The sequence below is a fragment of the Carassius carassius genome, chromosome 27 (genome assembly GCF_963082965.1).
Source record: "Carassius carassius chromosome 27, fCarCar2.1, whole genome shotgun sequence".
Taxonomy (NCBI): domain Eukaryota; kingdom Metazoa; phylum Chordata; class Actinopteri; order Cypriniformes; family Cyprinidae; genus Carassius; species Carassius carassius.
Window position 1 is genome coordinate 27,920,159 of NC_081781.1, and position 18,617 is coordinate 27,938,775.

The 18,617-nt window shown below is 42.2% G+C and overlaps 1 protein-coding gene across 1 annotated transcript; it reads right to left on the reverse strand.

The window, feature by feature from the left end:
• Positions 1 to 10,569: 10,569 nt before the first annotated feature.
• On the reverse strand, positions 10,570 to 16,836 carry LOC132107340 (heparan sulfate glucosamine 3-O-sulfotransferase 5-like). The gene is made up of 3 exons (XM_059513571.1): positions 16,295 to 16,836; positions 11,756 to 11,889; positions 10,570 to 11,535 (listed from the first exon to the last, which is right to left on the reverse strand). Exons 2-3 carry the CDS (start codon positions 11,860 to 11,862, stop codon positions 10,602 to 10,604), a joined length of 1,041 nt encoding a protein of 346 aa, XP_059369554.1. The 5' UTR covers positions 11,863 to 11,889; positions 16,295 to 16,836; the 3' UTR covers positions 10,570 to 10,601.
• Positions 16,837 to 18,617: the final 1,781 nt, after the last annotated feature.

Genomic DNA, 18,617 nt, shown 5'->3' on the forward strand with positions numbered 1-18,617 from the left:
TCACAGAGGTCAGTTAATTCTCAGCACATAGAGAATCTTTCACCTAGATATCACACTATAGAGACTGTGTCTGTTCCCCGAACTAGAAAATACTAAAAACTTCCAAACCAATTTAATATCAGATCCCTTTCAACGAAAACACTTTTTGTAAATAATATGATCACTGATCATAATCTAGATGTGCTCTGTTTGACAGAAACCTGGCTAAAACCTGATCATTACATTATTTTAAACGAGTCCACCCCCGAAAATTACTGTTATAAACATGAGCCGCGTCTAAAAGGCAAAGGGGGAGGTGTTGCTTCAATTTATAACAATGTTTTTAGGATTTCTCAGAGGGCAGGCTTCAAGTATAACTCGTTTGAAGTAATGGTTTCTTCATATAACATTATCCACAGAAACAAATGTTAATGATAAATCCCCTATGATGTTTGTACTGGCTACTGTATACAGGCCCCAAGTCACCATACAGACTTTATTAAAGAGTTTGGTGATTTTACATCCGAGTTAGTTCTGGCTGCAGATAAAGTTTTAATAGTTGGTTATTTTAATATCCATGTTGATAATGAAAAAGATGCATTGGGATCAGCATTTATAGACATTCTGAACTCTATTGTGGTTAGACAACACGTCTCAGGACCTACTCATTGTTGAAATCATACTCTAGATTTAATACTGTCACATGGAATTGATGTTGATGGTGTTGAAATTATGCAGCCAAGTGATGATGTCTCAGATCATTATTTAGTTTTGTGCAAACTTCATATAGCCAAAATTGTAAATTCTACTTCTTGTTACAAAATTCTACTTCTTGCTTTGTAAGTTATCTTCCTGATGTATCCGAATTCCTTAGCATATCCAAAACCTCAGAACAACTTGATGATGTAACAAAAACTATGGGCTCTCTCTTTTCTAGCATTTCAAATACAGTTGCTCCTTTACGCTTAAGGAAGGTTAAGGAAAACAGTTTGACACCATGGTATAATGAGCATACTCGCACCCTAAAGAGAGCAGCCCAAAAAATGGAGAGCAGCTGGAGGAAAACAAAACTAGAGGTATTTCGTATTGCTTGGCGGGAAAGTAACCTATCCTACAGAAAAGCATTAAAAACTGCTAGGTCCAATTACTTTTCTTCTCTTTTAGAAGAAAGCAAACATAACCCCAGGTATTTATTTAATACAGTGGCTAAATTAATGAAAAATAAAGCCTCAACAAGTGTTGACATTTCCCAACATCACAGCAGTAATGACTTTATGAACTACTTTACTTCCAAAATCGATACTATAAGAGGTAAAATTGTAACCATTCAGCCGTCAGCTTCAGTATTGCATCAGACAGTGCACTATAGACCCCCGAGGAACAGTTCCACTCATTCTCTACTATAGGAGAGGAAGAATTGTATAAACTTGTTAAATCATCTAAACCAACAACATGTATGTTAGACCCTGTTCCATCTAAGCTCCTAAAAGAGGTGCTTCCAGAAGTCATAGATCCTCTTCTGACTATTATTAATTCCTCATTGTCATTAGGATATGTCCCCAAAACCTTCAAACTGGCTATTATTAAGCCTTTCATTAAAAAACCACAACTTGACCCCAAAGAACTAGTTAATTATAGACTGATCTCGAATCTCCCTTTTCTGTCCAAGATACTAGAAAAGGTAGTATCCTCACAATTATATTCCTTCTTAGAGAAAAATGGTATCTGTGAGCATTTCCAGTCAGGATTTAGACTGTATCATAGTACTGAGACTGCTCTCCTTAGAGTTACAAATGACCTGCTCTTATCATCTGATCGTGGTTGTATCTCTCTATTAGTGTTGTTGGATCTTAGTGCTGCGTTTGACACTATTGACCACAACATTCTTTTGCATAGACTAGAACACTTTGTTGGCATTAATTGAAGTGCATTAGCATGGTTTAAATCCTACTTATATGACCGCCATCAATTCGCAGCAGTGAATGAAGAGGTATCAAATCGATCAAAGTGCAGTATGGAGTACCTCAAGGCTCAATACTAGGGCCTAGGGCTGGGCGATATGGAACAAAAAATATATCTCAATATATATTGTTATATCTCGATATACAATATATATCTTGATATCTTTAAAGGAAAAATAACCCCCCAAAAACTACTGCAAAAACAAATATGCCAAATACATGTTTAGGGCCCTATAAAATGTTTTATTTTTTCTTCATCATATGTTTTATCGTTACCTAATTCTGTGTTTTAACATGTGTAATTATTTAAATTCATAAATACAACTTAATTTGTTAATTTTTTTTTTCTTAAAATAGCCTTATGAAAAGTTTTTTCCCCTCTGAAATTCTGTGTATTTACATTTATCTGGTTCTCAAATGAAGGCATAAAACATTAATTTAATTATCTTTTAAATATTGAAAATTAAGCAAACTATATTTTTTGGTAAACAAAGGGAATTAACTATTAAAAATAAAACATGGAAGAAATGTTGTGTGATTATTCCTTAAAAAAATTATGTTTGTTTCATATTGATAGTAGTAGTAGTAGGCTATGTAAATCCTGCTGAACAATAGTAATAGATTTCTGGCAAATACTTGTCTTTAAACTAAACCAGACTTTTATTTTGACGGGTTATCGTACCTTCACAGTTCTGTGTATGTGATACTACAGTCTATGATGTGATATGCCCCTTCAGTGCAGTTCTGGAGATGTTGTTCATGTGTTCACGTCCTCATTTTGTGAGACGACAGAAGCTGAAATCACCGCGAGCGTCACGCGCGCTTCCGTGTGTGTAATGAATGAAGCCGCGCTTCTGCGCCATTCATTAACAGAGACACGCAGAACATGCAGGATTCATATTTAAATAGACTTTTCCAGCTTAATATTTACAGATATTAGTCCATATCGCGATTTGATGTGAGTGCAATGACCTACTTTTGATTAACTCATTCAAAATTTTACAAATTCCATGACATTCCACGTTAAACTGTAAATTCCGGTTTTATGACTGGATTCCGCAATTACGTAGGCGTTTTCTGCATCGTGGAAATCATAGGGCCCTACAGTAGACATCTGCCTGCTGTTCATCTGACGCCTTAAAACCAAAGTATCTCCATATAATGGAGCCAGTTGTCCTTTTTTTAGATTAGTTCTGTAGCCTCCGGACTGGGTTGTTCAATGAGACAACACGGGAATCAGAATTAAATAGAAACAATATATCAATATATACTATATGTCAAAATCCATATTGTTTAAAAAATATCTTGACCCCTACTAGGGTCGCTACTCTTCACGCTTTACATGTTACCCTTGAGAGATATCATCAGGAAACATGGTGTTATGCTGATGATACTCAGCTCTATATTTCTTTGCGGCCAGATGAAACACATCAATTTGAAAAACTAATGGAATGCATGGTCAATATAAAAAACTGGATGAAGATGTCACAGTGTCTGGGTTGTGTTCCCTGGGTTTCCACTAGGTGTCCTCAGTTCCCACGGTGTTTATCATATTATCACTTCCTGTCTCCTTATTTGGTCACCTTCCTCCTTGTTTAGTTAATTGATTGTTCCCCACCTGTCTCCTGTTTCCCCATTATCCTTTTGTGTATATAACCCGGTCTGTCTTAGTATGTGTCACGGAGTCGTTGTTTATTCATGTCCGTCAGTTCGTGCCCTTGCCTTGTCTTCTTGTTTAGTTTAGTTTATGTTTTGTTTGGATATTCTGGTTTTGACCCTGCCTGGACTGTTTACCCCTGTGGATTACCCTTTAATAAATGACTTACCTGCAAATTGGTTCCCTCTCCTGTGTTATCTGTAACACCGAACGTGACAGAACGACTCCGTCCCACTAGGAACCAGCGGTATGTCATTTTTCCGTTCCCCAGCCAAGATGGCGGAGCGGCGAACCAAGTACCTTCGGTTGATCGCCCTCTGCCAAGAGTGCAATGAAGTGGGTGCCCTGGCTCAGGTGTTCTGGTCCCTGGCCGAGGGCATGGGCTACAACGATGCGGCCCTCAAGGACTATTTTAATGGCGGGCTGGATGATCCAGTGTCTCAGGAGGAGATGGCGCAGTTAAAGACACTGGAATTCTGGGAATTCGTGCGCTACCTGCAGCATCGGCTTTGGTGGGATGCCCCAGCCACTTCTGTCTCTTCCGGCGGGGTGGTCGTCAGCCCAGCACCACTGCCCAGGATGGCAACCAGCCAAGCACCACAACCCAAGATGGCCGCCAGTCCAGCACCACTGCCCAGGATGGCTACCAGCCAAGCGCCACGGCACAAGATGGCCGCTAACCCAGCGCCAATGCCCAAATTGGCCACCGTTCCAGCGCCACAGCCCAAGATGGCCGCCAGCCCAGCGCCAATGCCCAAATTGGCCACCGGTTCAGCTCCACAACCCAAGATGGCCGTCAGTCCAGCGCCACAGCACCAGATGGCCGTCAGTCCAGCGCCACAGCACCAGATGGCCTTCAGTCCAGCGCCACAGCACAAGATGGCCGTCAGTCCAGCGCCACTGCACAAGATGGCCGCTAACCAAGCGCCAATGCCCAAATTGGCCACTGGTCCAGCGCCAGAGTACAAGATGGCCACCAGTCCAGCGCCACAACCCCAGATGGCCGCCAGCCCAGCACCACAGTACAAGATGGCCGCCTGTCCAGAGTCATGGCCCAAGATGGCTGCTTGCCCAGCGCCGCTGCACAGGATGAGAGTCTCAGCTGACCCTCTGGAGTCGATACAGGTGCCAGTTGACCCTCTGGAGTCGATACAGGTGCCAGTTGGCCCTCCGGAGTCGAGTCAGGTGCCAGTGAACTCCCCAGAGTCGAGTCAGGTGCCTGTGAACTCCCCAGAGTCGAGTCAGGTGCCTGTGAACTCCCCAGAGTCGAGTCAGGTGCCAGTGAACTCCCCAGAGTCGAGTCAGGTGCCAGTGAACTCTCCAGAGTCGAGTCAGGTGCCAGTGAACTCTCCAGAGTCGAGTCAGGTGCCAGTGAACTCTCCAGAGTCGAGTCAGGTGCCAGGGAACTCTCCAGAGTCGAGTCAGGTGCCAGGGAACTCTCCAGAGTCGAGTCAGGTGCCAGGGAACTCTCCAGAGTCGAGTCAGGTGCCAGGGAACTCTCCAGAGTCGAGTCAGGTGCCAGGGAACTCTCCAGAGTCGAGTCAGGTGCCAGGGAACTCTCCAGAGTCAGGGCTAGTCACCGATGACCCTCCAGAGTCAGGGCTAGTCACCGATGACCCTCCAGAGTCAGGGCTAGTCACCGATGACCCTCCAGAGTCAGGGCTAGTCACCGATGACCCTCCCGAGGCAGGGCTAGTCACCGATGACCCTCCCGAGGCAGGGCTAGTCACCGATGACCTTCCAGTGTCAGGGCTAGTCACCGATGACCTTCCAGAGTCAGGGCTAGTCACCGATGACCCTCCAGAGTCGAGTCGGGTTCCAGATGACCCTCCAGAGTCAAGTCTAGTCACCGTTAACCCTCCAGAGTCAGGGCTAGTCACCGCTGATCCTCCAGAGTCAGGTCTAGTCACCGTTGACCTTTCAGAGTCAAGTCAAGTCACCGTTGACCTTTCAGAGTCAAGTCAAGTCACCGGTGATCTTCAAGGACTGAGTCAAGTCACCGGTGATCTTCAAGGATTGAGTCAAGTCACCGATGATCTTCAAGAACTGAGTCAAGTCACCTCTGATCTTCATGAACAAAGGCAAGTCACCTCTGATCTTCATGAACAAAGGCAAGTCACCTCTGATCTTCATGAACAAAGGCAAGTCACCTCTGATCTTCATGAACAAAGGCAAGTCAACATTGATCTTCATGAGCAAATGCAAGTCACCAATGATCTTCATGAGCAGTGTCAGGCCAGCACCGATCTTCTGGAGTCCAGTAGAGACACCATGGAATTACCAGAGTCTCGTCCTCCCGTTGATCCGGCCGCACGGAAGTGGTGGGCTTCTGACCCGCCCTGGGGGCTTTGTGCATCGACCACAGGGATGTGGTGGTCTTCTGCTCCGCCCTGGAGGGCTTCCGCTTTGACCACAGGGGGGTGGTGGTCTTCTGCTCCGCCCTGGGGGGCTTCCGCTCTGACCACACGGACGTGGTGGTCTTCTGCTCCGCCCTGGGGGGCTTCCGCTCTGACCACACGGACATGGTGGTCTTCTGCTCAGCCCTGGGGGGCGCTTGCCCTGACTACACGGTTGTGGTGGTCTTCTGCTCTGCCCTGGGGGGCTTCATGTTGTTTTTTCCTTTTGTTTTTGTGTTAATGTCTGTCCCTGTTCCTTTCTGTTAGTCTGGCCCTCCGTCCCTCCCCCTGAACCTCCTCCGGTCCTCCTCCCTCCTGGTCTTTCTGTGTTGTGTTTACATTCTGGTGCCTGTTCCCCATGTTTTTCTTTTCTGGCCCTCCGTCCCTCCCCCTGAGCCTCCACCTGTCCGCATCCCTCCTGGTCTCTGTTTTGTGTCTGTCTTGGAGCGTCTGGGAGCCGCTCCGTAGAAGGGGGGTACTGTCACAGTGTCTGGGTTGTGTTCCCTGGGTTTCCACTAGGTGTCCTCAGTTCCCACGGTGTTTATCATATTATCACTTCCTGTCTCCTTATTTGGTCACCTTCCTCCTTGTTTAGTTAATTGATTGTTCCCCACCTGTCTCCTGTTTCCCCATTATCCTTTTGTGTATATAACCCGGTCTGTCTTAGTATGAGTCGTTGTTTATTCATGTCCGTCAGTTCGTGCCCTTGCCTTGTCTTCTTGTTTAGTTTAGTTTATGTTTTGTTTGGATATTCTGGTTTTGACCCTGCCTGGACTGTTTACCCCTGTGGATTACCCTTTAATAAATGACTTACCTGCAAATTGGTTCCCTCTCCTGTGTTATCTGTAACACCGAACGTGACAGAAGAGTAATTTCTCGCGTGATAATTATAGGATCTAAAAACACGGCATGTAATAACTTATAACACTGGCTAAGACTTGATGGCTGCTCTTTCAATTCTTTGTCATCAGTTAGGAACCTAGGTGTACTATTTAATCACAATATTTCCTTAGAAAGCCATGTTTCTAGCATTTGTAAAACTGCATTTTTCCATCTCAAAAATATATCTTAATTACGGCCTATGCACTCAATATCAAATGCAGAAATGTTAATCCATGCATTTATGACCTCAAGGTAAGATTATTGTAATGCTTTATTGGGTGGTTGTTCTGCACGCTTAGTAAACAAACTACAGCTACAGGCAATTTGATAATACCTAGAATATCAAAATCAACTGCGGGCGGCAGATCCTTTTCCTCTTAGAAAGGACCTCTACATGCCTGAAAGACAGCGGAGACCAGTACAACTAGAGCCCCAGATACAGATCCCCTGTAAAGACCTTGTCTCAGATGACCACCAGGACAAGACCACAGGAAACAGATGATTCTTCTGCACAATCTGACTTTGCTGCAGCCTGGAATTGAACTACTGGTTTCGTCTGGTCAGAGGAGAACTCGTCCTCCGACGCCTGGTTTCTCCCAAGGTTTTTTCTCCATTCTCTCACCGATGGAGTTTTGGTTCCTTGTCGCTGTCGCCTCTGGCTTGCTTAGTTGGGGTCACTTCATTTACAGCAATATCGTTGACTTGATTGTAAATTAATGCACAGACACTATTTAAACTGAACAGAGATGACATCACTGAATTCAATGATGAACTGTCTTTAACTGTCATTTAGCATTATTGATGCACTGTTTTCCTAATGAATGTGTCACGGTTGGTAAACCGTGATCTCTGGATTTTGCACTTTGTGGTGAAGTCTGTGTGTTTCGCGTCTGCACTGATTAGTTTGTGGGCGTCTCCGTTAATTGTCATCAGCAGCAGCTGTCACTCATTACACACTCCCTATATATTGGCTTGTCTCGGGTCTCGTGTTTGTGAGAACGTTGTTTAATGTCGGTAACCCTGTCTTTTGCTTATGTGTCGTTTGCGTTTGGATGTTCGTGTCTTTCCCCGGAACCTCATCCACTCTCCGCACTTTCACTCAGCATTAGACTTACCTTTGGCTCTATTCCCCGTAGTTCCTGTGCCATCCTTTCCTGCTGCCTTCTCACCATCATCATCTGAATTACTCACCGTCTCCCCACCATCTTGGATTGTCGTCTTCTCAGCATTGTCTTTGTACTCTTCTTTGTTTGTCTATTCTCATTAAATTGTTTACTCGCACTTGTTTCCAGCTCCTCCTTCACCCAGTCGTCACAGAACGTTCTCACCACCATGGAAGCAGCGAGCACCAACACTCTCACGGACGTTATGCACCACAGTGTTAAATGCATGGATCAGCAGCAGGAGAGCATCTCGAACACCGGACGCGCTGTCCAAGCGCTGGTGGAACAGGTGTCCGAGCTCACCCAGCAGATCCATCAGCTCACTTCTCCCACTGCGCCCATCGCACCGCCTGCGCCGCCCGTCCCCTGGGAGACCCCCCAGGATCACTTCCGGCCAGAGCCGCGACTTCCGGCACCAGAAAACTACTCCGGTGAGCCAGCTTTTTGCAGAACTTTTCTGAATAAATGTTCTATGCACTTCCCTTGCAGCCCCGCACCTTCGCCACCGAGGAATCCAAAGTGGCATTTACGCTCACGCTACTGTCGGGCAAGGCCGCCCTATGGGGGACGGCGGTGTGGGAGAATTAACATCCGTGTTGCGCCTCGTTCCACACCCTCTCGGAGGAGATGAGGAGGGTATTCGATCGAGCCGCGGCCGGCAGGGAGGCCGCTCACCAGCTCTCAGAGGAACATCTTCAGTCACAGATTACTCCATTCAATTCCGTACCGTGGAACGAGGCAGTGCAGTGGGATCGATTCCTGCATGGGTTATCTGACCGTGTTCAAAAGGAGATTCTTTTTTGTGTGTAAGAAGGATGGTTCTCTGCGACCTTGCATTGATTACCGAGAGCTGAACAACATTACGATAAAGAACACTTATCCATTACCACTCATGTCTTCAGCTTTCGAGAGATTACAGGGAGCATCTGTAAACACAAAATTGGATTTACGTAATGCTTATCATTTGGTCCGCATCAAGAAGGGGGATGAATGGAAAACCGCCTTTAATACCCCCAGAGGGCACTTTGAATACTTGGTGATGCCGTTCGGGCTCTTCAACTCGCCCGGGATTTTCCAAGCACTCGTGAATGACGTGTTGAGAGATATGGTAGATCAGTTTATATATGTTTACCTGGATGACATACTGATTTTTTCTTCATCTCTCCAGGAACACGTTCAACACGTCAGACGAGTGCTCCAGAGGTTACTTGAGAATGGGCTTTTTGTCAGGGCGGAGAATGTGTATTCCATGCACAGTCTGTTCCCTTCCTAGGGTATATCGTCTCGTCCGAGGGAATATGTATGGACCCTGACAAGGTTAAGGCTGTGATAGATTGGCCAAATCCAGATTCCCGTAAGGCCCTACAGCGGTTTCTGAGGTTCGCCAATTTCTATCGCGTTTCTAGAATACTTGGTATCATATGCTCCCATCCAGAAGTCGTCTCTTTCAAGGAAGACCTTGCATTTTCCAACATGACAATGCCAGACCACATACTGCATCAATTACAACATTATGGCTGCGTAGAAGAAGGATCCGGGTACTGAAATGACCAGCCTGCAGTCCAGATCTTTCACCCATAGAAAACATTTGGCGCATCATGAAGAATAAGATGTGACAAAGAAGACCTAAGACACTTGAGCAACTAGAAGCCTGTATTAGACAAGAAGGGAACAACATTCCTATTCCTAAACTTGAGCAACTTGTCTCCTCAGTCCCCAGAAAATGGCCTTGTCCCAACTTTTTTGAGATGTGTTGATGCCATGAAATTTAAAATCAACTTATTTTTCCCTTAAAATGATACATTCTCTCAGTTTAAACATTCAATATGTCATCCATGTTGTATTCTTTTGTATTTTTTGGAATCAGTTTGTATATAAGATAAAAGATAAGATTAAAAACTACTATTGAAATACTATTGGAAAACTACTATTGATACTTTTGGAACTTAAGAAAAACCCACAGTTCATACAGGTTTTCTCACACGACAGTCTTTTAATACTTTGCAATGATTTTAATTTGTACTTTTTTACTGTTGTAGAGGCCAGACCATGACTGGTGATGAGAAACAGGTCCAGGTGATCTGAACTCAGGTGAACAGGATGCAATATTATTTACAATATGTCAGTGCCATTGTTTTGTCTCAAGATACACACCAGTACTGTTTTATTCTCACACATTTAATCTGCTTATTTTTTGGTTCTAGTTGAATGGAATATGTCAGCTACTTATTTGTTCAGTTCGATCAAAATGTTTTTAGTCAGGCTGATAAATAAATTTTGAAGTGTGAGGGGTACATAGCAAACTGTCTTTGCGTCTATCACTGTTTAGGTCAGTTCTTTTTGAGGAAAATCCCTAGATGAAACTGCAACTCAATTTTTCTATACAATTTAGGCGCAAGTACAAAAGTTCACTACTGATTGAAGCTCTCATTTCAAGACTGGATAAATGCAATGCTCTTTGACAAATTTTTTTTCACATGTAAAATGCAATAAGAACAATACTGATAGATCAGAACATTATAAAAATGTTTCTTAACATTAACGGCAGATGTTATTGGAATCTTCAGGGCCAGTTGAATGTCCTGCCTGTGATTTGATAGAGCTTCTGGTTAAATGGATGGAAAAAGCGCCACAGTTTTTCCTTGATGGAGGTATTTACATCTGGATGGATTCTGCCCTTACTACCCGCCAGACACTTGCTGAACATGAAGTTGAAGCGCAAGCAGAAGAAGCCACGTGTGGCATTGAAGTACAGATTGTACTGGCTGATTCGTGAAGGAAGGTTTAAGAATCGTTCGACCAGCTTAAGCTCCGGAAGTGGGTCTGTGATGAGGCTGTCTCCATCAACTATGTGAAACTGCTCAATGGGAAAGAACTTTAACCAGTGTTCTAGGTACTTGCTGTAGATGCTTGTCTGTACAGCCTTGTACTTTGTGTTCACCTCACAAGTATTGGAATCAACCACAAGTTCCTCAAACTTGTTGTATGTTTTGTTCTTGTGCTCTTTGCCCTCTAGGACCTGTGTGTAGTCTGAAACGGTGCGGGTGGTGGGCTCACGCACAATCAACAGAAGTTTAATAGAGGAATTCATCTTAAATATCCTCTCAGGTACCTCCTCAGTGATGAAATATGCAGGACTCTTCTCAACAGTTATTTGATGTGGAAAAGAGAAGGGCATCTTTTTGAGGTACCAGTCAACACCATGAGCATAGTTCTTTTCATTGTCGAAAAAGTGGACCTCCTGGGAGGCCTTGACAACAGCAGGGTGAAGACTGAGCATCTCCAGCAGTGCACGTGTTCCACCTTTCCTCACTCCGATGATGATGGCTCTGGGCAGCTGCTTGATGAGGCGGTGCGTTCGCAGTTGCTCCCTTATGCTGTTTCTCCTGTGCAGCTTAAGACCTAAAGCCTGCTTTAGCTGCAAGGTATGTAAAGGCATCTGCCCTGATGTATCTGAAGGGCACAGTCTGTCCTTAATGGGGCAGATGAGGTGCAGTCTGCAATTAGAGAAAAAAAAACATTTGGATATATAACCACCTAGTGTTCAAGAACATTTTTGTCCTAAAAATGAATTTTGATTAAACTAGATTTTTCTGTTTTGTGGAATAACTGTCATATTAAATCTGATTTGTTGACTTCTTCATGTACACAGGGATAAAGGTGCTACTGTTGAATAAAAACAGTGGGGCTTGAGTTTCTCTGTGAATGTATAATTACCTGTCTAAAGTGCCCTCTCGAACCACTAGAAAGAAAAGACTCCCAAGAACCAAGCTACCCAGTACAGAGAACTTCTGCCTCAGCCACTGCTGCTGTGAAAACAGCATCACCCTCCATCAACGGCCTTCTTCAGCCTGCATAGACAAACACACACACACACACACACACACACACACACACACACACGATTTATGTATCCATATCTTTTCATTTACACATTAAGAACCCACTTTCATCAAAAGTCTGCATCTTTATAATTTAACAAAGACACGTTTCAAATAAGCAAAGCATCAGAAGAGAAAATGCTTTTAAAACCCACAATAAATCATGTCTTACGAGTCATTAAATGTTGCAGCGTCGTTATAAAGGATGCCTTCTATAACACACTTGCACACGGACACAAGTGAGCTAATTCACTCACACATAATGAATAATTTTACATTTATACTTATTAATTTACCAAACACTTTTATCTAAAAAACGTAAAAAATGAGGAATATAACAAAGCAATTGACTCACTGTACCTGGACTGACATGCCCTGCTAGCCTGCAATGGGGGGCAGTTGTAATTTGGAGCGACCGATCGGGTGAGTTTGCACCTTTCTCAGCTGTGAGACCAAAGCTCGCTGGACAGAAAGAGAAAACAGGGAAGAGGAAGATGAGTACTTGTCTGGGAGATTTTCCTCACACTGCATCCGCTGTGAGGCCAAATGGTCACTGGACGAATTTTTTATGTGGAATCGGTTGGTCCTTATATAGCTATGGAAAGCATCTGAGGACCATCTCCCAAGGGCTTGGATCTTGATTGGAGACACCTTTTTGGGCTGCTGAAGTTGCTGCCCCAATACGGAATAGGTGACTTGAAAAATTCTCTACTGTAATGCCTGACTGATTTGATGTGTTTCTGGAACCAAAAATGTGTTACAGGTTTTTTGGATTTGTCTATGAATAGGGGTTCCAGAGGAGATTTAGCCTGAGAGCTTCGCCATTGCAAATATGCCAGAATTAACTGGTATGGTTGGATTGGTGATGAGAGGTTAAAAATGTAGATGAAATTACAATTTTTGGTTTGGTAGGTCTTACTTTGTTTAACCAAATATGAAATTGTTTCACCATCTAGTACTGATAAGTTCTGAGATGGTGGGGTGGATTTTTGGGTCCCGAGCATCTAAGTAAAAAAAACAAAAAAGGCTAGGATAAACATGGTGTCGAGTGTGTGAGTGGTACTCATGGGCTGGTAGCCTGTGTGGAGGGCGTAAATAGATTTGGTGAGAATGTCTAGCGTTATGGGTTGTCTAGCGTCGGGACGGGTGGGCTGGGATCTTTGGATCCCTTTGATCAGGAGGGAGGTTTGTGAATTGTTTATCTCAGGGGAAGGAGCACCGTACATCAATTTATGGAAAAATTGGATGCCCCTCAAGTAACCTTTGATGGACCCGACTTGAAAGCCCTTAATGCTATTAAGTTAGTAAATAAAAGACGTGACAGAAAGAAGAGAAAAATCAGGAGGCAATAACATGCTTGCTCTGTTTTAGATCATTTGTAGGTCATTTGTGACCCTGGAGCATAAAACCATTCTTACGGTGCTGGGGTTTATTTTTAGGAATAGCCAAAAAAAAACCATTGTATCGGTCAAAATTATAAATTTTTCTGCCAAAAATCATTAGGTATATTTCACGAGTTCACACTTACATACAATTGAGGGGGTAAAGTTTAATGCGTATTTGGTGTGCTGTCTGGAGGGAGGGCTCCGAGCTCGGAGTTTGGCCTGAACCCAGAGTACAGGAGGCTACTGAAAAGGAAAAGAGTTATGAACAGCAGGATTATAACTGAGTGGCTGTGGGGAGGCCGTTGGGCCCGGCTGCATGCGGCACTGCAGCAGCAGAAACCATGGTGGAGGCTCATCTGGGGCGCGGTCCAGGCTCGCTGAAGGCCTGTTGCTGCGGCTCGATGGGCGAAGCGAGCCGGATCCTGTGCGGAAAAACGACGGTGGTGACTGGGCAGGCAAATTTTGGGCCCTGCGGGCTTTGCTCTGCCTGTGGGTCGTCTTGGGAGTTGACTGTAAGGAAACGTACAAATCATACAGCTCCGCTTTGTTCATTTTTCGTGAAGCTTGTATATCTGAGTTGCCCAGCGATTGCCTCAATCCAGCTACGGTCCATTACCCGATAGGTGGGATCTTCGGGACGGCCGAGTGGTAGGAGGAGGCTGGGGAAGAAGATGGAAGCCTTGCTGGGGGCGGCAAAGACTGGCCTCGGTGTCTTGGTGAGCATCAGGCTGTTTGGGCTGTTGTGTGGCCGCGTGAAGAAGCCTGGGGCTCAGGTGCGATGTCCGGCGTAGGAGGGATGGTCGTGGGACCGATGGAATGCAAAGGTGCATACCTGGTGATGTTTACTTCCTCATCAGATGAAGAGCTTAGTCGTTGAGACATGGTAGCAGAGCTGAGACCTAAGAAGCTACCAAACTGCTGCAAGACTGTCAATGAATTGAGGTAAGACTGCTGTATACAGGTATATAACTCTTACAATTGATTGCTGAGTGCTCTCTCCACTTGTGTTAATTATCTGAATGTGCTCCTCTCGGACTTTGTTAATAAAACCTCATTAAGTAAAGATAATGTTTCATTAAGATATTTTGTACATTTCCTACCGTAAATATATCAAAACTTCATTTTTTATTAGTAATATGGTTTGCTAAGAATTCATTTGGACAACTTCAAAGGCAATTTTCTCAATATGTAGTTTTTTTTTTTTTTTTTTGATTCCAGATTTTCAAATAGTTGTATCTTGGCCAAATATTGTCCGATCCTAATAAACCATACATCAATGGAAAGGTTATTAATTCAGTTTTTAGATGATGTATAAATATCAATTTCGAAACATTTACACTTAAGACTGGTTTTGTGGTCCAGGGTCAGATTTGTGAACTTGCAAATGCATGAAGACTAGACAATTCTGGCTAGAAGAGCATTTCATTAATTCAGTCAGTTTAGAAATGACAAGAGCATGGAAAAGCAGTATGCTCGGTTAGGAAGAGCCTCTGTCTATACTTTGTGAAGTATATTGTCCATTACTCTCTCTTTTCTCCTCACAATCATTGAAGTTGTCCTCATATTCTCTCTCTCTCTTGGACAGTTGGGCTGGGACAAATGTCCTTGACTTCCTGTGTTCTCATTTTTTTTTTTTGAAATAACAAATTACCTGAAATTATACACCCCCCACCCCCACCACTACCACTAAAACCTAACCCCTGAATTTTATCCAATTCGAAAAGAAGCAATATAAGGCAAGACAGGCAGGAAACAGAAACTAATGATGAAACATGAAACTAGTGTCTGTCTCTCTCTCTTTCTCTCTCTCTGTGTGTGTGTGTGTGTGTGTAAGCAGTGTGGAGTGATGATGATGAGGTGTAATGGAGTAAAGTGACCTCATACTGCTTACATCGAAACACACCCACAAAACTGTCTCACTCTCCTCTTAAATAATGGCTGTTCTGTGTCTGATGGATCACTCAGCTGATGTTTACACAAAATGAGTCACACTATTAAACACAATGACCTACCATGGCTTCACTTAGATTGGGTTCCCATCACAGTTGTCCTTGATTTCATATTTAAAGGAGAAGCGACATGCAGCCTAGCACATTTTCTGACACTAGGGGGAACATTGCTTAGTTAGCTAGTTTTAGCTCAGTAGCTTGTTTTTTGTTCATATTTGAAATTTTATTTGAATGTTTTGTTGATTGTCGCCCTGTTTGTTGTTGGTTTATATGAGTGTTGATGTCTAAGATTACTTTGAGAGACATTATCTGTTCATCTTCTTACAGTGATAACTGCAATTGTTTCATTAAAAGCAAGTTGAATAGCCCCTTAAAGAACAAAAATATTTTTCCATTTCTTAATGATCAGTATATTCCCTTATGAAAGAAAATATATTTCCGTAATATACAGTAAATGATCAATATATTTAATGGCATATTGAAAATTTACACACTAATTTGTTTTTTACAATATATTTTAATAATACATAAGTAATTGCTGCTTTTCATATATTGAAGAACATGACAATATATTCACTTTATATCATAATGTATGTCATTTTATATTCACATTACATATTTACTCATAGGCTACATATATATATATATATATATATAATGAATTTGATAATTACTTACATTATGTATATTTCATATAAAGCTAGTCAACAATAGCAGTTGTATATTCATAATTTTATGTATAACGATGGATACATTTATCTAGATGTTGCTTATGTTAAATACATTAGAAGAGCTACTTGCAAGCTCATCTTAAATTAATTTTAAATAATTTCGGCTGCATTTAAATAAAGCACTGTCATATTTTGTGTCTATAGCCTACACATGAAATGTGTAGACACATATAATGCTGAAATTCCAAACGAACGTGTTGATTGTAAGGTTAGGCCTTCATATGTGTCAGCATTAATTACGCATTCGGTCTCCTCTGATAATAATTTAATCAAGGACTTGATTTACTACCCAGAAAAAAACATGCAATACCTGTTTCTGCATAAGCTTGGCAGGCTATCCGGTGAAGAAAGCACAGGTGCGGAGGTGGCGATGGGTCAGTACATGTTTCAAAATCAGCCACTGTCCCGCATCAGGGGGGGTTTAGACAGTTTTCATTCCAGTTTGTTACCGCGTACACGTCAACATAATCCCACTCATCATACACAGCATCTGACACAATCACGTGAAAAAACAAAGCGCTATTCTACAATCGTAAAGTGTTCTGCTACTTTTCGTAAAGCGCCAGATGTAAGATAAAATCGTTTCATTCCCGAGACCGTGTGAAGGAACCAACCGCTTTCTTGTCCCTAGAAGTAATTAAAACCCCGTGATAATTTCACTTGTTCTCGTTTAAAGATACTTATTTTTAGCGTGTCTTTAGGGAAGATCGTTGTGGGTGCGCCCACGGAGGCCATCAGCTATTTAGAAAAAAACGATGATCTGAGCTCCAGCTTGCGCGGCGTGAGGAGGACGGGAGATGGTCGGGTAACATGCATTTTGAGGCGGCGTCCTATTAGCGGATTCATAACAACTGGACTGTTTTTAATGAAATCTCGCCCTCTTCTGTCGAGAGTCACGTAAAACTGAAAATATGGCAAAGCATTTACTTGACCATACCTGCATCACTCAAGTCTATTTAGGACGTTCTTTAAAAAAGAAAAGAAAAAAGTCTACTCACTGGTCATTATCACTACAATTAGAATTTGTATTATTATTATTATTTATTTATTTTTCTTATTAGGCTATTATTATTTATTTTTTTACTGATATAAGATATAATAGAGTACACATGACTTTTTATTACACATAGCCAATATAGCTGCTGTAGTTCTAGGCCTATTATAAGTTAACTATTCACTGCATGCAAATGAACCATTTCTATTGCTAACTTGCATTTTTGTATACATACTTTTGACCACCCAACTTTAAATCTTATTCTTAAAAATTATTTTGCAGGGTATATCTAGTAACCTAGTAACCTCATAATTTTAAAGTGCATCTCTTTACATTTAGAGTTAACAGGAAATTAAAGAATATTTGCCTTTATTTCACACACATCTTCTCATAATGACTAAATATATAAGTTCTCTTTACAGGTTCTGGGAAACATTCCTCAAAATCTAAGAATTGTTATTTTTTATCAACGACATTTTCTGTTGTAAGATCATGTATTTTAGGTGAACCAGAAAGCCAATTAAAGTAAAGTAAATCCTGAAATCAAATGTTATTTTGTGTGTTTTTCAATTCAAGTTCAATTCAAGTTTATTTGTATAGCGCGTTTTACAATACAAAACGTTACAAAGCAACTTTACAGAAAATTATGTTTCTACAATATTTAGTAATAGCTTATAAGTGGTGACTGTCAGTTTGTGCACGTATGACATAATTTGTAGAAAAATTTATACAAGACGTAGTCAGCCAGACGATGAACATTATTAATATTATTAATAATTAATAATTATTATACGATGCAGTCACACTTGCAGCAATATTGGTCAGTTCTGTTTGTTGATTCAGGGTTATCATCATCTGGGGTCCTCTGAGGGGTCAGCATCATCTCTTCTCAGGTGTTCTGGATCCAGACTGGAGCTTGTGTAAATCCTAGTTACATAGAAACAAATAGAGACATCATTAGCATAGCTGCTGATCCAACAAAGTAAAATTAATTAGTTTAACCCAAGCTAAAGAATAAAAATGCGCATTTGATCAGATGCAGCTACACTCACAATTTAAGATACATTATTCAAATGCTTGGCAAAAGAGATGCGTTTTAATCTAGATTTAAACAGAGAGAGTGTGTCTGAACCCCCGAACATTATCAGGAAGGCTATTCCAGAGTTTGGGAGCCAAATGTGAAAAAGCTCTACCTCCTTTAGTGGACTTTGCTATCCTAGGAACTACCAAAAGTCCAGCTTTTTGTGACCTTAGGGAGCGTGATGGATTGTAACGTGGTAGAAGGCTAGTTACGTATGCAGTGCCCGGTTGCATGAAACTCCTTAAGCTAAGAAATCCCTTAGATATAAGGTTAAGGGTACCCTTAGTGAAACTTGGGTTGCAAGAAAAAACCCTAAGGGTTTCCTTAAGGAACTTAAGGCTGTTATTAAGTTTTTCCCCTTAATTGTCTAAGTGTTCCCTTAAGCGTTGCTACTAAGTCCTTAGTGGCCATTTCGCCATAATAAATTTAAGGGACGAAAACAACTCCCCTAAGTCAACCTAAACTCAAAATACGTTGGCTGATTTAGTGTTAATTGAAGAGGAGGAAATACCAAGGCGTGTTTTTAATGATCGTAATAATTCCTTGGAGACGATGAAT

Excerpts from the sequence above, each read along its gene's own strand:
- LOC132107340 (XM_059513571.1), bottom strand. The coding sequence starts at position 11,862 with ATGCTGTTTTCACAGCAGCAGTGGCTGAGGCAGAAGTTCTCTGTACTG. Across the intron at positions 11,536-11,755 it reads CGAGAGGGCACTTTAGACAG|ACTGCACCTCATCTGCCCCA; the intron begins GTAATTATACAT and ends CTCTAATTGCAG.